Source organism: Somniosus microcephalus, chromosome 16 (assembly GCF_052327205.1).
Source record: "Somniosus microcephalus isolate GS21.2 chromosome 16, FLI_Smic_1.0, whole genome shotgun sequence".
In the NCBI taxonomy this organism is placed as follows: Eukaryota; Metazoa; Chordata; class Chondrichthyes; order Squaliformes; family Somniosidae; genus Somniosus; species Somniosus microcephalus.
In genome coordinates, this window is record NC_141002.1 from 45533776 (window position 1) to 45555009 (window position 21234).

The 21234-nt window shown below is 48.9% G+C and overlaps 1 protein-coding gene across 14 annotated transcripts in view; it reads right to left on the reverse strand.

Moving 5' to 3' along the window:
* LOC147106116 (voltage-dependent calcium channel subunit alpha-2/delta-4-like) overlaps positions 1-21234 on the reverse strand; it is an 888222-nt gene that overhangs the window by 578863 nt on the left and 288125 nt on the right. For all 14 annotated transcript variants that reach the window (XR_015081361.1, XR_015081362.1, XR_015081363.1 and 11 more), the window contains 2 exons: positions 6737-6817; positions 485-559 (listed from right to left, as the gene is read on the reverse strand). Coding sequence is in view for 11 of the 14 variants with exons in the window: in XM_086008903.1 (XP_085865029.1) it covers positions 485-559; positions 6737-6817 (156 nt within the window). In the remaining 3 variants the exon portion in view is untranslated. The remainder of the gene's footprint in view (positions 1-484; positions 560-6736; positions 6818-21234) is intronic.

The window sequence follows — 21234 nt, forward strand, 5'->3', positions numbered from 1 at the left end:
AAATAGCAGTTGCAGTCTTTAAGAGCTGTCACTGCATGTTATTTCCCAGCCTCTGTCATCAAGCTGTGGCGGCCAGAGGTCGGATCGTGAGCGGGAAAGCAGGCCACCACTTGGAGCCGGCAACAGTGAGGAGGAGGCCGCGGTGACGAGGAGGACAGAGCGGCTGAGGGACTTCGTGCTCCCACTGCCACTGGAAGCCATTGTATTGACTTTCTGAACGCGGCGCTGTATCAATAGCTGACGCGTCCCTACGGGGAGTAAGCATTCCATTGTAATTGTACTTGTACTGGTTACATATGGCTATTAAAATTGAATTGAATTGAATTGAAAAGCTCCACACTTCTTTAGCGTGTGACCATAGAAAATTCACCCCACTAAATAACTTGTGTATTTGTCCCTTTCAAGAAAGTCAGTCTTTTCTTCTCTATTTTCCCCCATTGCACAAATGTGTTTGCATCAACATAGAATGATTGAAGTTACTTACTAAAGGTCGGAGATCAGGATGGGCAAGTATGTAACCATTATTGGTATTCAGAAATGCATAACCATGGACTCCAAGCTGCATGATAAACATGATAAAGGAAAGAACAATTTAAAAAGCAATGCCACAACAATGAAATCTATTTGCTCAAGTCAATGTTTTTTTTGTTATGTGCATTTGAGCTACATTTTACAAATGATAAATAGTTCACCCAGTTTAGAAGCAGGAAGAACGTGTATTTTGTTGCACTAGCAGATAGTGGTATCTGTTGATTTATTCCACTCAGTAAAGATTATTTCCAAATGCTCCATACATGTTTGTGTTTGATGCAGAGTCAGAGTTTTGGGGCACTGTCTGTATGTACGTCTGCCTTCAGTAATAAAATCAGCATGTGCCAGGGTCCTCTACTCCCTCCAAGGCTCTAGCTCCTGCTACTGCTGCGGCTGTAAGTGACTGAATACTACGACTGCTCAGAATTCCTGTGAAAACTTAATCACTTACAGCAGCAACAACAGCAGGAGGCAGGATCCTGCAGTGGCACTGGGGGAGGGTGGGAGAAGCTGGAAATGTGCTGGGGGAGGGGGAGTAAGGGAAGTGGCCAGAAGTGGCACTGGTTGAGCAAAGGTAGAATGCCAGCATGAAATGGAGGGTGGAGGGGGCGGGTGGAATAGAAAAGTGCCAGCATGAAATAAGGGGAAGAGTGCCAGGTTGAATGGAGGGGAAAGGGACAAGTGCCAAAATGAAGTGGAATGGGGAGGCGTTGGAAGGGAAGAGTGATTCCGTGAACTGAAGTGGGGTGAAGGGGGAAGGTGCCTCTGTGCAGTATTGCCAACCTTACTGCCTCATAAATCAGGAGACAAACTCATAAAAATCATGAGATTTGGTATAGAAATCATGAATTGCTATTTTTTCAAACATAAACCAACATAGATTGTCAGTTGGTTTATAAACCTCATTAGTGGCTTTATTTAATCTATAACAGGTCACAACTCTTTACAAAAACTACATTACTGCATCTGAAAATGCTTTACAAGAAACTTTTTAAAAATCCTACCCGTTAACACCACGCTCCCACCTCTTCCCACTGTAGGCCGTTCCAAACCCCCTCCAAGCCCCTTCCTGGAACTTGCCTGAGGACTGGTGCTGGTATTGATGTCTTTGCTCGAGCAAGCTGCCCATGGAGGCACGACCAGTGTCGACAGCTCGCCCCGAGTGTGCAGATGTGGCCCGAGGTCCGATGTCTATCGACCCTCGGGCCTCTTGCTTCTGAGGCCCCCCTCCCATGTTATAAAAAAATTCAGGGACCCCCTGGAACACAATGAGTATTTTTTCTGTGTAAAAATTAGTTAAACAATTAAACATATATATTTATTATTATTTTTGTTTTACTTAATGTAAGAGCAGGAAGGTGCCTGGGTTCGATCCGTGGCCTATGCTGAGTTACCAGACCTGAGGGTGGCAGTAGCGATGCTACAATTGGTCTCGAAGCCCCTGTTTCCTCTTATCTCAATACACCCCAACACGGGTTACGGCCGTGCTACAGGCCCAGAGACTGGCAAGTCTCTTTCTTTCTGGCCCACTCCCACCCTCCAAGGCCACGTGGCGCACGGACTCTCCATTGATGGTGCCCCCCTCCCCATCTCAAACACTGACCAGTTTAATGAGCAAAGACCGCCGGTCCCTTTTCAACCGCACGACCGGCTTCCAACTGACACAGGACCGCGGGCGGCTCCACACAAGGCGCGGGAAAGAAGGGTTGAAAAAGGAAGGCTCGCTCTCGGCCCACTCAATGCCAGAAATTATAAAAGTTTCCATCCTTTGGAAAGGCTGTTAGGGGGGAACAAATAACAGGAGAGGACAAAAGGTTGGACAACCGAATATAGAGGCACAAAATTGTGTCTGTTGGCAAATAGCAGAGTGGTGCCACCCTGACCTCATTTGATGGCTGGCAAAGTCAATATGCTGCTCCATGAGGTGGGTGCAAGGAGAGTTGCCCTGTGTGGCATTCTAGGGAACCATCCCCAGCATAATGCAGTGCACCATGTTTGGCAGGAAGTTGTGGCTGGGCTCAACACCGTCTGCAGTATCTGCTGGACTTGCAGGAGAAAATGGCACACTTTAAGGAATCTAACAAGATAACGCTAACCAACAATACCATGTAGCTTCCCAAGATTCCATGCCACAAAGTGTTGCCATATCTACTGCTCGTCCATGCAAAGCTCTCAACCTTATAGTTCCTTTATTACATCTCATGCATACCCATACCTCAGCAGGGCACATAGTCAAGATGCAACATACAATTGAAAGCCTCACTATATTTATATCTTCCAAAGACTTCACACGTCACACCATTGTAACAAAAGCATGCTCATTAAATGACATGCAGGGCTTCAAGTTACCTCCCAGCTGAAAATGCCCCACATGAAGTAGCAAAACGCAAAAGAGTATCAGCCATTGTGACAGTAGAGGAGCAGAGAGTGAATTAATGCTCTGTAAATGATTGAATATTCACTACACCACACAGGACACAAAGGCAGAGGATAGTGTATAGACCCACTGAACACTCAGTTTCTTGTCAATAAAATGTTTTAAAAGTGTGAGAGGGACAGGAGTATAAAACAGCACCTATGAATGGCACCTGAAATATACAGTATGATGATGCCATGGAGTGTTGCTTACATCTATTTACTGCTGAATTATCAAATCTGAAACTATAATTATTTCTGCTTGGCTGGCATTCAAAAATTGATGTGATTTGTTATCTAATGAGGGGCTGTGTTTATCTTCAAATCATTTGCATGTGTTCTTCTCGTCAGAACACCAAAAAGCATAATATCTTTGGGGTGAAATTGGGTATCGCCCCGTTTGGGGCGCTAACTTTTGAAATTTTGAAACTTTAGCGCCAGGTGCTAAGGATTCTGAATTTCTACTAAATTGGGTGTTAGCGCCCCAGGAAGGAAGTGGGGCACTAAATCAAGCATTAATGACCTCAGTGGGGCGCTACAGGGGTGCTACCAGCAGAGCGCTAATGGATTTCAGTTGCAATGCATTCAGCAATGATCCTTCACACTGGTTCCTTCCAGCTCTTAAAGGGGAGGTTGCATCATTGTGCAGATGCTCATTTTCAGCACTGCTGGCTTTGAGGTGACCTGCGAACAAGTGAATCCCCTGATGGCTGTTCCCACTCCCAGGGAGAGAGCTCGTCAGTTCACTGACGTGGCATTGGAAGCATTGGTGGCTGGAGTGGGATGAAGGAGGGCAATGCTGTTCCCGGCTACTGGAAGGAGGCCATCGCCTCAGGTGTTCAGGGCGATGTGGAGGGAAGTGGCCAGGACGTCTCGGCCAGTGGCCCAGGAGGTCTCGGCTAGTAGTGTGGTGGAACATAGCCTGACGCAGTGCCGCAAGAAATTCAACGACCTCAGTCGGGTGGTCAAGGTGAGTACATGCTTCAACAGCTCCTACATTCAACTGAACCTCAGTCTGTGCACACTGCACAAAGATCCACACTGCCACCACTCACCCACCAAACAGGCCTTCGACACTGTCAACCGTGAGGGATTATGGAGTGTCCTCCTCAAATTCGGCTGCCCTCAAAAGTTTGTCACTATCCTCCGCTTGCTTCACGACGACATGCAAGCTGTGATCCTGACCAACGGTTCCACCACAGACCCAATTCATGTACGAACCGGGGTCAAGCAAGGCTGTGTCATCGCACCAATGCTCTTCCCTATCTTCCTTGCTGCAATGCTCCATCTCACCCTCAGTAAGCTCCCCGCTGGAGTGGAGCTAATTTACAGAACAAACGGGAAACTGTTCAACCTCCGTCGCCTCCAGTCCAGATCCAAGGTCGTCCCATCCTCTGTCGTCGAATTACAGTATGCAGACGATGCTTGCGTCTGCGCTCACTCGGAGGTCGAACTCCAAACCATCGTAAACACCTTCACCGAAGCATACGAGAGCATGGGCCTTACACTAAACATCCGTAAGACAAAGGTCCTCTACCAACCTGCCCCCGCCACACAGTGCTGCCCCCTGATTATCAAAATCCACGACAAGGCCTTGGACAACGTGGACCACTTTCCATACCTCGGGAGCCTATTGTCAACAAGGGCAGATGTCGACGATGAAGTCCAACACCGGTGGACCCACCACCACCGCCTTCAGTGTGCCAATGCAGCCTTCGGTCGCCTGAGAAAGAGAGTGTTTGAAGACCAGGACCTCAAACCCGGCACTAAGCTCATGGTCTACAGGGCAGCAGTGATACCTGCCCTGCTGTATGCCTCAGAGACATGGACCATGTACAGCAGGCACCTCAAAGCACTGGAGAGGTGCAAAGCAGGATAGGCGCACCAACGTCAGTGTTCTTGCTCAGGCCAACATCCCCAGCATCGAAGCTCTGACCACGCTCAATCAGCTCCGATGGATGGGTCACATTGTCCGCATGCCCGATACGAGACGCCCAAAACAAGCGCTCTACTCGGAGCTCCGGCACAGCAAGAGAGCCCCAGGTGGGCAGAGGAAACGCTTCAAGGACACCCTCAAAACCTCCTTGAAAAAGTGTAACATCCCCACCGACACCTGGGAATCCCTGGCCCAAGACCGCACAAAGTGGAGGAGAAGCATCCGGGAAGGCGCCGAACACCTCGAGTCTCTTCGCCGGGAGCAAGCGGAAGCCAAGCGCAGGCAGCGCACGTCAACCCAAGCACCCCACCCACCCGCCCCTTCAGCCACCGTCTGCCCCACCTGGCCAAGTTGTGCAGCATGCGGCGGACGACAACGAAAAGGGACACCCGCTCAGCCGAGTACTGGAGGTCTCCTCCTGAGCGGTCAAGGCAGCAGAACCGTTGCTTGAGCACTCCAATGATCTGCTCAACGATGTTCCTGGTGGCAGCATGGCTCTCATTATATGAGTGCTGTGCAGGAGTGTTGGGGTTGCAGAGGGGAGTCATGAGCCAGGTGGAGAGCGGATAGCCTTTGTCTCCCAGCAGCCAGCCGCAAGCTTGATGTTGTAGCTGGAATAGATCTGGCACACCGGCCTGGCGCAGGATGAAGGCATCGTGGCTGCTGCCAGGAAAGCGAGCACTGACGGTCAGGGTTCGCCATGTGTGGTCGCACACCAACTGCACATTAAGTGAGTGGTAGCCTTTGCGGTTACGGAATACCTCAGGATTGTTATGAGGTGCCTGCAAAGCGACGTGGGTGCAGTCAAAGGTGCCCTGCACCACGGGAAAGCCCGCTATCCTGGCAAAGCCACATGCATGCTCGCGCTGCTTCTCTGTCGTCATGGGGAAGGAAATGTAGTCCCTTCTCCTTCTGTACAGAGCATCTGTGACCTGACGGATGGAGCAATGGACGGCAAACTGGGAGATGTTGGGGATGTCGCCTGTCGCACACTGGAATGATTCACTGGCATAGAAATTGAGGGCAACGGTGACCTTGACTGGCGACGGTGACCTTGACTGCCACTGAGAGAGCCATGGTGGTCCTGATCTGAGGCTCGAGGTCTGGCTGCAGGAGGTGGCAGAGCTCTGTGACCACATCCTTGCTGAAGCGAAGCCTCTAACACACTGGTCCTCAGTGAAATTCATGTAGGAGAACTGGTGCCGGAATACCCTGGGTGGATAAGGCCTCCTGTTGAGAGCCCTGTTGGCCCTCCTACCTCTGGCCACATTTTGCACTCTTTATCTGTGCCTCAGTTGCCTCTGACATTGACGCTGGAGGGCGAGGTCCAGTGCCAGTACAGCCCCCATGACAGGATCCAAATATTGCACTTTCAAATCTCCCCTCAATGAAACTGAAGAATCTTTATGTGCCAGAACACTTGACAAAATGCTAAATGCTGAAATCGGTCAAAAGGCCTCTTTGCCTATGTGAAACTAACAACGCAGCATTGTTTGCCGACGAAAACTAAACTGGATGTGGACGCCTTTAAATAGTGCTCCTCTGGGGGACATCCGACTGAAAGCCATCTCCTCTACCTGTCGTTGTTAACGGCAGGCGCACAAGCAGGGGGCGAGAGGGAATTTCTCATCTGGGGCGCTACCGGGGCGCTGCGCACGGTAATGACGTCACGATCTCCGGGCGCAGGAGATCGGGCGCAACGTCTTACTGCTGCCGCAAAACTCCTGGCGAATTTAGCGGGAGGCGTTGATATCGCCGCGCCCCCCCAGAGGCGCTAACGGAAGGCGCAAAGGAGCCCAATTTCTAGCCCCTTATCTTCACTGATGAATGGCATTAATGCAGTTTAGGACTTACCTTACACCTTGGAGCTAACTTTAACAGCTCTTTCAGTGGAACATCTGAACCTGCAACTCCCAGGAGAATACCATGTGCTCTCTACAGAGAAAGAGAGAATGTGAGAGGGCATATTCAGTCACAAACAAACAAACATGTTTGAAGCTCTTCACTACTTACATCACTCCTTATTGCTTCGATTATAAATAGCAGGTGTAACATTGAGTATGAACACTTCGTAAAGGGAGTACAGTGCACTGAATCTGGGGCAGATGCCACCTTGGAGAACTTATGCAGGAAGGGATCCAGGTGTACTTAGTGAAATTAGATCTTGGAACCGCTGAGGAGGCTGTGTCATGGAGTCTGGGAGATAGGGGTGGAGGAAGCTGGGGCTTGGGGTCATTAGTAGTCCATTAGTAGTGACCTGAAAGCATTAAGGAGGCATCTGATGTTTAGTGTTGTGTATGTACCTTTAAGAGAGAACTGCTTTTATACTGTAGTACCGGCAGTGACCACACCTGTATATAAAGCCGTAGCAGGCTTCTGTACTTTCAGTTCCAGCATACCCTCTGTTCAGTAAACACCTGTTATTACCGTTCTCCTGCAGTCCGTGTGTTATTGATACGCGGACACCACAGTGGCGACGAGCAGGTTCGAACTCACCTGCAGTACTGCATCACCTCACGGGGATCCATCCCTGAAAAGAAGCTTCTTGGAGGTCGAAGCCAGAGCAACGGGCGTCGACCGTGGGCAACCGCCCAGTGATCCATCGGAGTTCAGTGAATCGCCGGGGAAGCTGTGGAGAGCTGGGCTTGGCTCCCCAGTCAAGGTGTTCCAGCAAATCGTGCTGGTAGCAGGTAGTGCGCTGACCCTTCCAGACTGCGGCGGGCTTGAGCTCAATCGAGCGGCTCTGCAAGGGGGCCGTGCAGCATCGTCGGGGAGGAAAAGAGAGAGAGAGGGTGGAGCGCACAGGGCGCGGTCGGTGCTCAAGAGCCGGGCAGCGTTAGAGAAAATAAAAAGAGGGGAAGGAAAAGAGACACGCAGTGGACAGCGTCGAAGAAGAATAAAACTAAGGAATTTAACTAACAAAAGAGAGACGCGCCGAAGCCGCGGGGTGCCGCTATTATTATTTAGAACGCTAGGAGCAGCATTGGCAGCAAGGGGAAGAAGGAAAAGCGCGGGAGGCGCTATTTTAATCCATTGGGGAAGAAGGAAAAGCGCGGGAGGCACCATTTTAAACCACCCAAGATGCCGAAGAGTGGCAGTATCACTGCTTTCAACAACAAAATAGAAGACTGGACCACGTATGTGGAAAGAATTGAAGTGTACTGCAAGGCAAATGGGGTGGCCGATGAAAAGAAGGCGTCGGTATTATTAAATTTGATGGGCGCGAGAACGTACAGCCTATTGCGGAATTTAATTACCCCAGCTAAACCAATGGAGAAAAGCTTTGAAGAGATTGTCAATATCTTACAGGAACATCTAAACCCTACACCGCTGCTGATAGCAGCAAGATTCAAGTTCCATAAAAGAAACCAGCACAAAGATGAGAGTAATGCTGACTATCTTACGGAACTACGCAAGTTATCGAAGCACTGCCAGTTCGGAGCAGGGCTGGCAGATACCTTAAGGGATAAGTTTGTCTGCGGGCTCCAGAGTGAAGGAACCCAGAAACGACTACTTTCGGAAAAGGACCTTAAGCTAGAAAAGGCTTTCAGCGTGGCAGTATCCTACGAAGCAGCAGCACGGGGAGCTGCGGAAATACAACAGAAACCACAAGAATATAGCACCAATGAAATGGCATATGGAGCAGAAAAGTGCTATCGCTGCGGCAGAACAACCCATGACCAGAAGGACTGCTGGTTTAAGGACAAAGTATGCAGGCAATGTGGAAAAGTGGGACACATAGCAAGAGTCTGCAGGTCAGGAAAGAAAACCAACACTAAAAGAACTGCTAAGGAAAAGTACAAGAAAGTAAAGAAAATGACAAACAGTAGTTCAGAAGATCAGGAGAGTGATAATGACTCTGGGAGCAGGAGACTAAGTTGTCTAAAGTTACACAACGTGATCGCAAAGGAGGATCACCGAACCATTTGGGTCACCCTCATGATAGCAGGGTCCCAAGTAAAGATGGAATTGGACACAGGATCAGCCATAACAGTCATGAATCGACGCGACTATGAGCGGCTATTCTCACACATACCCTTGAAGGACACGTCCATTGTATTGAAGACATACACGGGGCAAAAAGCCTACCACAGAGGAAAAATAAGGGTGCCCTTTAAATACAACGGCAAGGAAACACAGAAACTGTATCTATATATACTACAAGATGGAGGACCACCATTATTGGGACGTGAATGGATCCGAAAAATACAATTGGATTGGCATTCCATTCAGGCGCTAACTGTGGCTGACAAAAAGGATGACGACGTCACACCTGGATGACTGTCAAAAATTCTAACTGACGCGAAAGAGGTGTTCCAGCAAGGACTTGGGACTCTAAAAGGAGTAACGGCAACGATAAAAATTGAAGATAACGCAAACCCAAAATTTTTTAAGGCCAGACCGGTACCGTACGCAATCCGCCCAGCCGTCGAAGCAGAGCTTGAGAGTCTGGAGCGTTCGGGTGTGCTGTCCAAGGTGGACTGGAGCGAGTGGGCCACACCCATCATTCCTGTAATGAAGAAATCATTGAGCAGCACGCCTGGGGAGCCGAAGAAGGTTCGCATCTGTGGGGACTTTAAGGTAACTGTGAACCCAGTTCTGCACACAGTACAATATCCACTTCCGCGGATAGAAGATATTTTTGCCTCACTATCTGGAGGGAAATGCTTTATGAAGATTGATCTGGCCCAAGCGTATCTACAAATGGAGGTAGAAGAAGCATCTAGAAAATACCTCACGATAAACACTCACAAAGGTCTTTACCAGTACAACCGACTGGTATTCGGGGTAGCATCAGCTCCGGCTATTTGGCAGAGGGCGATGGAACAAGTCCTGCAAGGGATCCCGGGGACCCAGTGTTATTTGGACGACATCCTGGTTACGGGCGAAAATGACAGTGAGCACCTTGCCAACCTGGAGCAGGTGCTCACTAGATTACAAGAAAAAGGGCTACGAGCCAACCGCCCCAAATGCGAGTTTTTCAGGAAACAAATCTCGTATTGTGGCCACATGATTGATGAAGAGGGGTTACATAAGTCCCCAGACAAGATTGAGGCAGTAGTCAAGGCTCCAGCACCGGAAAATGTGTTGCAACTGAGGTCGTTCCTCAGGTTGGTGAACTACTACCATAAGTTCTTGCCAAATTTATCTACAATTCTGCACCCACTGAACGCCCTGCTGCAAACTGGAGTAGCATGGAAATGGAGTGATGAGTGTAAGCGTGCCTTTCAGAAATGTAAATGCCTAATCACTTCAAAAGAAGTATTGGCCCATTACAATCCAACACTACCGATTCGGTTGGCATGTGATGCGTCTCCCTATGGCATTGGAGCGGTGCTGTCACACAAATTCCTTGACGGTTAAGAGAGGCCAATAGCCTTTGCGTCGTGCTCGTTAACCTCAGCTGAGCGTAACTACGCCCAGATTGACAGGGAGGCCCTCAGCCTGGTGTGGGGGGTGAAGAAGTTCAATCACTATCTGCACGGGCAGAAATTCACCCTACTGACTGATCACCAGCCTCTTGTCTCCATTTTTAACCCAAAGAAGGGCGTTCCGGTGATGACGGCGCAATGGCTGCAAAGATGGTCCCTTTTTCTAGGGGCACATCAATACGGCATAGAGTACAAGGGTGCGAAACAGCATGGAAACGCTGATGGGCTGTCGCGCCTGCCGTTGCCTACGGTGGAGGAAGCACCTGCAGTGGACCCTGTTGAGATATTCCATTCGACCATAGTCGAATGTCTACCTGTTACAAACTCAAGTATAGAGAAGGAAACCCGAAATGACCCGACACTCTCTCGGGTCTATGATTTGACGGTGAAGGGATGGCCAGCACATGGCAACTCACTGTTGCCAGCATTCTCGCCAAGGAGAGAACAGCTGTCAGTGTGCAGGGGGACCTTGATGTGTGGATCCCGAGTGGTAATTCCACCCAAGTTGAGAGATAGAGTGCTCAATGAGCTTCATGAGGGTCGTCTGGGAGGGGTAAAAATGAAGAGCCTAGCCAGGGTGTTTGTGTGGTGGCCGGGAATCGATAAAGAAATCGAGGATATGACCAAGAGATGCACAGGATGCCAGAAAGTCCAAAACGCTCCACCACAGGCCCCGCTACACCCATGGGAGTGGCCCTCATCTCCATGGCAACGGGTACATCTTGATTTTGCTGGTCCATTTATGGACTCAATGTTTTTAATCGCCGTGGATGCACATTCAAAATGGCCAGAGGTCATCAAAATGTCCACCACCACCACGGAGAAAACTATTGCAGTCCTACGGACCATCTTCGCCAGGAATGGCTTGCCAGAACAGATTTGCTCTGACAATGGACCACAGTGTGTGTCCGAGGATTTCCGGAGGTTTTTGAGGAATAATGGGGTAAAACATTACACATCTGCCCCATATCATCCAGCCACAAATGGATTGGCTGAGAGGTTTGTTCAGACCTTTAAAAAAGCAATAAAAGCGATGTAAATGACAACATACCACTGCAACACAAGGTGGATAATTTCTTGTTTGCTTACCGGAATGCGACACATGCAGTCACCAACCAAGCTCCAGCCATAATGTTCTTTAACCGAAGGTTAAGATGTCGCCTGGATTTGCTCAAACCAAACATAAGACGAGATGTTGAGGATAAGCAATTCCAGCACATCAATGAGAAGCCAACCAGTAGCTTCAAGATAGGGCAACCAGTCTTGGCCCGCGACTACCGAACAGAAAAATGGCAGCCAGGAACGATATGCACACAGCAGGGACCACTAATGTACACAGTGGACGTTGGAGAGAGCATCGTGAGACGCCATGCTGACCAGATTCTAGAGTCACAGGAACAAGTCAAACCCATACCACGAGCATGCGCACCTGGTGATGAACCCGAAGTACAGATTGCGTCTACCTCAGAATCAGTGGTATTGGAAGCTGACGAACCAACCAATGACAAGGAGCCAGAATCGACTCCGCCGCAAGAACAGGATACTCGAGAAAGGCGCTATACAGACAGGATCAGGAAGCCTCCTCAAAGACTGAATTTATAAATGATTACTTCAGTTGATGTATATAGTACAGAGAAAATTGTAATTGTAATTAGTTATTATTTAATTGTTAAATGAATGTTATGTACTGTTTATCTAAAAGGGGAGGAATTGTTGTGTATGTACCTTTAAGAGAGAACTGCTTTTATACTGTAGTACCGACAGTGACCACACCTGTATATAAAGCCATAGCAGGCTTCTGTACTTTCAGTTCCAGCATACCCTCTGTTCAGTAAACACCTGTTATTACCGTTCTCCTGCAGTCTGTGTGTTATTGATACGCGGACACCACATTTAGGAAATGCAGGAGCAAGTTAGGGCCTAAAGCACGTGGTGGGGATGTGAGAGCACTGAGGGGACCTGTGAGCATTAAACTAATCTGAGATTTGGCAGCACTGGGGGATGTCAGAGGTTTGGCAGTACAACAGAGGTCTGGATTTTGGTAGCTCTGGAGGTATCTAGAATTTAGCAGCACTGGGGACGGGATCTCGGGGTTGACAGCTATAGGGAAGAATAAGGGGCTTGTCAGTGATGTGATGTAAACATTATCGAAAATGTTTGCATTGTGGTTATGTTACTGGAATAGTAATCTAGAAGGCTTGGACGAATGATCCGGAGACATGAGTTTAAATCCCACTACGGCAGCTGTGGAATTTAAACTCAGTTAATTAAATAAATCTGGCATAAAAAGCTAGCATATGGTGACCATATATACACGATAAAATTACCAGATTTTTTGTTGTAAAAACCCACCGGTTTCCCTCATGCCCTTTAGGAAAGGAAATCTACAGCCCTTACCCAGACCCACAGCAGCGTGGCTGACTCTTAACTGCCACTCAGTTGTATCAAACCGCTAGGAAAAACAATAAGAATAAAACTGGATGGACCACACGGCATCAAATCAGGCATTGGATTTGGACATGGCAAAGGGTCACCCAGCCCAGTCAACCCTGCAAAGTCCTCACTAACATCTGGGGATTTGTGGTAAAATTGGGAGAGTTGTCCCACAGACGAGTCAAGTGACATAGTCATACTCACAGAATCTTACCTTTCAGCCAACATCCCAGACTCCTCCATCGCTATCCCTGGGTATGTCCTGTCCCACCGGCAGAACAGACCCATCAGAGGTGGCAGCACAGTGGTATACAGTCAGGAAGGAGTGGCCCTGGGAGCCCTCAACATTGACTCTGGACCCCATGAAGTCTCATGGCAACAGGTCAAACATAATCCTGCTTTTTTATTCATTTATGGGATGTGGGCGTCGCTGGCAAGCCCAGCATTTATTACCCATCCCTTATTGCCCTTGAAAAGTTGGTGGTGAACCGCTGCAGTCCGTGTGGTGACGGTATTCCCACAGTGTTGTTAGGTAGGGAGTTCCAGGATTTTGACTCAGCGACGATGAAGGACTGGCGATATACTTCTAAGTCGGGATGGTGTGTGACTTGGAGGGGAACTTGGAGGTCGTGATGTTCCCATGCGCCTGCTGCCTTTGTCCTTCTAGGTGGAAGAGGTCGCAAGTTTGGGAGGTGCTGCCGAAGAAGCCTTGGCGAGTGGTTTGGTACACACTGCGGCCACAGTACGCCGGTGGTGGAGGGAGTGAATGTTTAAGGTGGTGGATGGGGTGCCAATCAAGCGGGCTGCTTTGTCCTGGATGGTGTCGAGCTTCTTGAGTGTTGTTGGAGCTGCACTCATCCAGGCAAGTGGAGAGTATTCCATCACACTCCTTACTTGTGCCTTGTAGATGGTGGAAAGGCTTTGGGGAGTCAGGAGGTGAGACACTCGCCGCAGAATATCTAGCCTCTGACCTGCTCTTGTTGCCATGGTATTTATGTGGCTGGTCGAGTTAAGTTTCTGGTAAATGGTGACCCCCAGGATGTTGATGGTGGGGGATTCAGAGATTGTAATGCCGTTGAATGTCAAGGGGCGGTGGTTAGACTCTCGCTTGTTGGAGCTAGTCATTGCCTGGCACTTCTGTGGCACGAATGTTACCTGCCACTTATCAGCCCAAGCCCAAACGTCGTCCAGGTCTTGTTGCATTCGGGCATGGAATGCTTCATTATCTGAGGAGTTGTGAATGGCACTGAACACTGTTCAGTCATCAGCGAACATCCCTATTTCTGACCTTATGTTGGAGGGAAGGTCATTGATGAAGCAGCTGAAGATGGTTGGGCCTAGGACACTGCCCTGAGGAACTCCTGCAGCGATGTCCTGGGGCTGTGATGACCTTCAACCACCACAACCATCTTTCTTTGTGCTAGGTATGACTCCAGCCAGTGGAGAGTTTTCCCCCCCGATTCCCATTGACTTCAGTTTTACTAGGCCTCCTTGATGCCACACTCGGTCAAATGCTGCCTTGATGTCAAGGGCAGCCACTCTCACCTCACCACTGGAATTCAGCTCCTTTGTCCATGTTTGGACCAAGGCTGTAATGAGGTTGGGAGCCGAGTGGTCTTGGCAGAACCCAAACTGGGCATCAGTGAGCAGGTTATTGGTGAGTAAGTGCTGCTTGATAGCACTGTTAATTACACCTTCCATTACTTTGCTGATGATTGAGAGTAGACTGATGGGGCGGTGATTGGCCGGATTGGATTTGTCCTACTTTTTGTGGACAGGACATACCTGGGCAGTTTTCCACATTGTCAGATAGATGCCAGTGTTGTAGCAGTACTGGAACAGCTTGGCTAGAGGGAAGGCTAGTTCTGGAGCACAAGTCTTCAGCACGATAGCCGAGATGTTGTCGGGGCCCTTAGCCTTTGCTGTGTCCAGTGCACTCAGCTGAGGGAGTGTGGTAGGTGGTAATCAGCAGGAGGTTTCCTTGCCCATGCTTGACCTGAAGCCATGAGACTTCATGAGGTCCGGAGTCAATGTTGAGGACTCCCAGGGCCACTCCTTCCTGACTGTATACCACTGTGCCGCCACCCCTAGTGGGTCTGTCCTGTCGGTGGGACAGGAAATACCCAGTGATGGTGATGGAGGAGTTTGGGACATTGGCTGAAAGGTATGATTCTGTGAATATGACTATGTCAGGCTGTTGCTTGACTAATCTGTGGGACAGCTCTCCCAATTTTGGCACAAGTCCCCAGATGTTGATGAGGAGGAATTTGCAGGGTCGACTGGGCTGGGTGTGCCGTTGCCGTGTCCATATCCGGTGCCGAGGCCGATGCCGGGTGGTCCTTCCGGTTTCATTGTTATTATTTTGTTACTACCTACCCTCCCTCGGCTGATGAATCAGTACTCCTCCATGTTGAATGCCACTTGGAAAAAGCACTGAGGGTAACAAGGGCACAGAATATACTCTGGATGGGGGACTTCAATGTCCATCATCAAGAGCGGCTCGGTAGCACCACTACTGACCGAACTGGCCGAGTCCTGAAGGACATAGCTGCCAGTCTGGGCCTGTGAAAAGGTGGTGAGAGAACCAACACCATGGAAAAACCTACTTGACCTCATCCTCACCAATCTACCTGTCGCAGATGCATTGTCCATGACAGAATTGGTAGCAGTGACCACCGCACAGTCATTGTGGAGACGAAGTCCCGTCTTCACACTGAGGCACTCTCCATCGTGTTGTGTGGCACTACCACCATGCTAAATGGGATAGATACAGAACAGATCTAGCAGCTCAAAACTGGGCATCCATGAGGCGCTGTGGGCCATCAGCAGCAGCAGAATTGTATTCCATTGCAATCTGTAACCTCATGGCCCAGCATATCCCTCACTCTACCGTTACCATCAAGCCAGGGGACCAACCCTGGTTCAATGAGGAGTGTAGAAGAGCATGCCAGGAGCAGCACCAGGCATACCTAAAAATGAGGTGACAACCTGGTGAAGCAACAACACAGGACTACATGCATGCTAAACAGCAGAAGCAGCATGCTATAGACAAAGCTAAGCGATCCCACAATCAACGGATCAGATCAAAGCTCTGCAGTCCTGCCACATCCAGTCATGAATGGTGGTGGACCATTAAATAACTAATGGAAGGAGGAGACTCCATGAACATTGCCATCCTCAATGATAGCAGAGCCCAGCATGTGAGTGGAAAAGGGAAGGTTGAAGCCGTTGCATCCATCTTCAGACAGATGTGCCGAGAAGTGGAAAAATGCCCAGGTATGTGCTGTCCACAAAAAGCAGGACAAATCCAATCTGGCCAATTACTGCCCCATCAGTCTACTCTCAGTCATCAGCAAAGTAATGGAAGGAGTCATCAACAGTACTATTAAGCTGTGAAGTTTCTGTTAATGTGCTGTCAAACATTGAAATCTTTATTTTCAACACTTTGCATTCTTGGACAGACTCGTGTGCACCTTTGGAAGTGGCTTAGTGAGTTGCAGTGAATGGTGAGACATAACGGCACCCCCTGAAATGCTGATGAGTGTGAAAGGAATGTATTGGGCATTGTAGGGATGCTTTATGTTGTTGGTGTATCATGTGGCAGCCAGGGTGTGCAGCATCAAGTGAAGTAAACGAGGACAGCAATGTGGTCGGGTGCTGATGCCCTCTGTCCTGTGTAGCATCAGGTGATAGCGGAGAAGGTTGGTGTGGTTGTTAGTGCTGCTGGTGTGCCTGGTGATGCTGGTGTTGTGGCTGATCGTGGTGGGATTCTGAGGACCAAGGTGAGAGAGTATAAACCGAACCCATGCTAATGGAATAGATGGCAGGTGAACTTGAGATGACAGAAGCAATCTGTCAATGGTGAGAGAGGTTGTTCGAATGAGGTGACACTAGAGAGTTTGCTCCAAACACTTGCAACCTGCATAAAGTTCAATCTGTCTTCCAAATGCAGTAAGCAACAGCTTCTGAGCTTGGAAAGTGAACAGCTGTGGGATGGGAGCTTTTATAGCACATTTCAAGATGTCAAGTAATGAGATGATTCCATAGCCATTCAACTCCCGCCCAGCTTAACAGATGTGATCCCTGAGCAGCGTCGAATCTGTTGGCGAGCTGGTAAATTCTAAAGGTGAGCTCAAAATTGTTGTTAATCCTCTGTTGATCCTCCATCTTAGACTGGGTATTATGTAATGAGAAAGGATTAATTAACAATCTTGTTGTACGAGGCCACTTGGGTCGGAGCAATCATAATATGATAGAATTCTTCATAAAGAAAGGTATGGGGAGAAAGCAGGGCCCGGGTACTGAAATTGGATGATCAGCCATGATCGCATTGAATGGCAGAGCAGGCTCGAAGGGCCGAATGGCCTACTCCTGCTCCTATCTTCTATGTTTCTATGTAAGATGGAGAATGAAGTTGTTAACTCAGAGACTAGGGTCCTGAATTTAAACAAAGGAAACTACGATGGTCTGAGGCACAAGTTGGGTAGGATTGATTGGGGAATGTCACTCAAAGGGTTGACGGTGGATAGGCAATGGCAAATATTCAAAGACCGCATGGATGAACTACAGAATTTGTTCATCCCAGTTTGGCATAAAAATAAAACAAAAAAGGTGACTCAACCGTGGCTAACAAGGGAAATTAGGGATAGCGTAAGATCCAAGGAGAGGACATATAAATTGGCCAGAAAAAGCAGTAAACCTGAGGATTGGGAGCAGTTTAGGATTCAACAAAGGAGGACAAAGGGATTAATTAAGAAGGGGAAAATAGAATGAGAGTAAGCTTTCAGGGGACATAAAAACTGACTGTAAAAGCTTTTATAGATATGTGAAGAGAAAAAGATTGGTGAAGTCAAGTGTAGGTCACTTGCAGTCAGAATCAGGGGAATTCATAATGGGGAACAAAGAAATGGCAGACCAATTAAATACATATTTTGGTTCTGTCTTCACAAAGGAGGACACAAATAACCTCCCAGAGATGTCGGGGAACATAGGGTCTGATGAAAGGGAGGAACTGAAAGAAATCAGTATTTGTAGGGAAATGGTGTTAAGGAAATTGATGGGATTGAAGGCCGATAAATCCCCAGGGCCTGATAATCTACATCCTAGGGTACTTAAGGAAGTGGCCCTAGAAATAGTAGATGCATTGCTGATCATCTTCCAACATTCGATGGAATCTGGAACAGTACCCATGGATTGGAGGGTAGCTAATGTTACCCCACTATTCAAAAAAGGTGGTAGAGAGAAAACGGGGAATTACAGACCGGTGAGCCTGACATCGGTAGTGGGGAAAATGCTAGAGTCCATCATAAAAGACGTAATAGCAGAGCACTTGGAAAACAGTGACAGGATCAGACAAAGTCAACATGGATTTACAAAGGGTAAATCGTGCTTGACTAATCTACTGGAATTTTTTGAGGACGTAACTGGTAAAATAGATAAGGGAGAACCAGTGGATGTGGTGTATTTGGACTTTCAGAAGGCTTTCGATAAGGTCCCACATAAGAGATTAGCGTGTAAAGTTAAGGCACATGGGATTGGGGGCAAGGTACTGACTTGGATAGAGAACTGGTTGGCAGACAGAAAGCAAAGAGTTGGAATAAACGGGTCTTTTTCCGAGTGACAGGCAGTGACTAGTGGGGTACCGCAGGGATCGGTCCTTGGACCCCCAACTATTCACAATATATATTAATGATCTAGACAAGGGAACTAGATGTAATATCTCCAAATTTGCAGACGACACAAAGCTGGGTGGGCGTGTGTGCTGTGAGGAGGACGCCGAGAAACTCCAAGATGATTTGGACAGGTTGGGTGATTGGGCAGAAGCATGGCAGATGCAATATAACGTGGATAAATGTGAGGTTATCCACTTTGGTAGCAAAAACAGGAAGGCAGATTATTATCTGAAGGGCAATAGATTGGGAGAAGGGGAAGTGCAACGAGACCTGGGTGTCCTTGTGCACCAGTCACTGAAGGTAAGCATGCAGGTGCAGCAGGCGGTTAAGAAGGCAAATGGTATGTTGGCCTTCGTAGCGAGAGGGTTTGAGTACAGGAACAAGGATGTCTTGCTGCAGTTGTACAGGGCCTTGGTGAGACCACATCTTGAGTATTGTGTGCAGTTTTGGTCGCCTTATCTGAGGAAGGATGTTCTTGCCATGGAAGGAGTTCAGCGAAGATTCACCAGGCTGATACCTGGGATGGCAGGAATGACGTATGAGGAGAGATTGGGTCGATTGGGCTTGTACTCGCTGGAGTTTAGAAGAATGAGAGGGGATCTCATTGAAACTTATAAAATTCTGACAGGACTGGACAGACTAGATGCAGGAAGAATGTTCCCGATGGTAGGGGAGTCCAGAACCAGGGGTCACAGTCTAAGGATAAGGGGTAGGCCATTTAGGACAGAAATGAGGAGGAATTTCTTCACCCAGAGAGTGGTGAACCTGTGGAATTCTCTACCACAGAAGGCAGTAGAGGCCAATTCATTAAATATATTCAAGAAGGAGTTGGATATATTTCTCAAGGCTAAAGGGATCAAGGGGTATGGGGAGAAAGCAGGGACCGGGTACTGAATTTGGATGATCAGCCATGATCGCATTGAATGGCGGAGCAGGCTCGAGGGGCCGAATGGCCTACTCCTGCTCCTACCTTCTATGTTTCTATGTTTCTATGTTGACAAGATCAAAATGACCTGAATTGCCTCCCCCGCCGCTGCGTGTCGGGTCTGCTCAGTGCTGACAGACCCGACATTTGGTAAAGGCATGTGGTGGCGGGTTGACAGCGGGGTCCCAACACGCTGTAAAAGAAAAACACTTTCCCACCTGACCCACCACCGATTGCAGCCGCTGACCCCCCTGCAAAATTTCCCCTATACTCTCAGCGTAGGTTCGCTTTGAGTATGGCATAGACCAGGCAGGCTCTAGCATGGGTGGAACTTGTGTCTGCCCCAAACATGGCCCATGCTGTTGGAGGAAGTGGATTGAGGGGGCACTTTCTCACATCTGGAATTTCTTCAGCCCAGCCTCCCTACAAGCCAGCTACCTGAGCACTGGGATGAATCTGATGTACAGTCAGTTAAGAGGCAGAAGTGGGCCTCATTGGAATCTCCAGGCTAGAGTCATAGGCTGGACGATCCCAAAATGGAGCAATTTAAACTTTTGATTGGCCATCCTATAAAGGGGTTCAACCAATCAGTGGGTAAACCTCCATTCATGGGAAGTCAGAAGCTTCGAAGCATTTCTTGCCCGCTCTCCGTAGTAAGTGCCCGAGATGCGCCCATGCTGGGGCAGGCACCCACCGAAGAAATATAAATAACGTGCCCTGACCTCAAATACTCTGACTGGATCAGGAGCAAAGATCACTGAAACCTAGTCTGCTATACTTATGCTAGTGAAGCAGGGTTGAGGATTTTCGGGGACACTGACTCTTAAAACTGCTGTTATAAACGAAGGGCTAGAAATTGGGTTGCTTTGTGCCTCTCGTTAGCACCCCCGGGGGCGCTAACGGGGTGCAAATGCCCTAGCACCTGGGCGCAGCACCACTAACGCCTCCCATGAAATTCAGTGGGAGGTTAACGGCAGCGATAGCCAGTTGTGCCCCGCTCCACTGTGCCGGCGATGATGACGTCATCGCCGTGCGCAGCGCCCCGTTTGCGCCCCAGCCGCAAACTTCCCTTGCATGCCCTGATGATATGTGCAACAGGATCAGGGGGTGGTTTTGCAGTGACAGCAGTGGCGCAATTTAAAGGGCAGGTGTCAGGTGGCCATTTTTATTTTGGCCGACTGCCAGCACCTGCCACCTTTCACATTTGTATGCGGGGTGCCCGCCACGATCATTTAGCCCGGCATTCCTCTTGAGTGCTGGGCTATTTCAACGGCACCCCGCTCCCTGGTGGTCTGGCAGGGTCCTGATGCACGCAGCGTTAGGCCCCTCTCCTTTAATCAGGGGAGGAGGCCTGCGATGACGCAGTGATATGTGCCGCCGCACATGGCGCAGCTGCATGTACCGCCATGACATAGAGTAGTAGCACCCCAAGAAGGAGGTAGAGCACTTCCAGTAGCGCTCCACCTCCTTCTTGGGGCGCTGCTACTAAATTTACGGGGTAGAGGCACTAACTTTTTTGGGCGCTAATTTTAGCGTCCCGGGGAGATTAGCGCCCCAAAATGGGCTCTCCAATTTTTCCCACTAAGAGTATTCCATTTTTTGGCAGTCAATACTGGGTGAGGGCTGGGTGTCTGGGATTTGGCAGGCCTTGAGTTTGGGGCATCCATGTGTCTTGTAGCACTTGAGGTCTGAGGTTTCGCAGGATGGTGAGGATCTGGGATTTTTAAGCACCTGGGGGAGCCTGTGGTTTAGTAGCACCATGGAGGGGGTGGGGGGTCTGTGGTTTAACAACACTGGGGATATTTAGGTTTTGGCAGCATTGGGGATTCCTGAGAATTGGTATCACTGGCATTAGGGAGCAGTCTGGTGAGAATCACACAAAAGCAATCA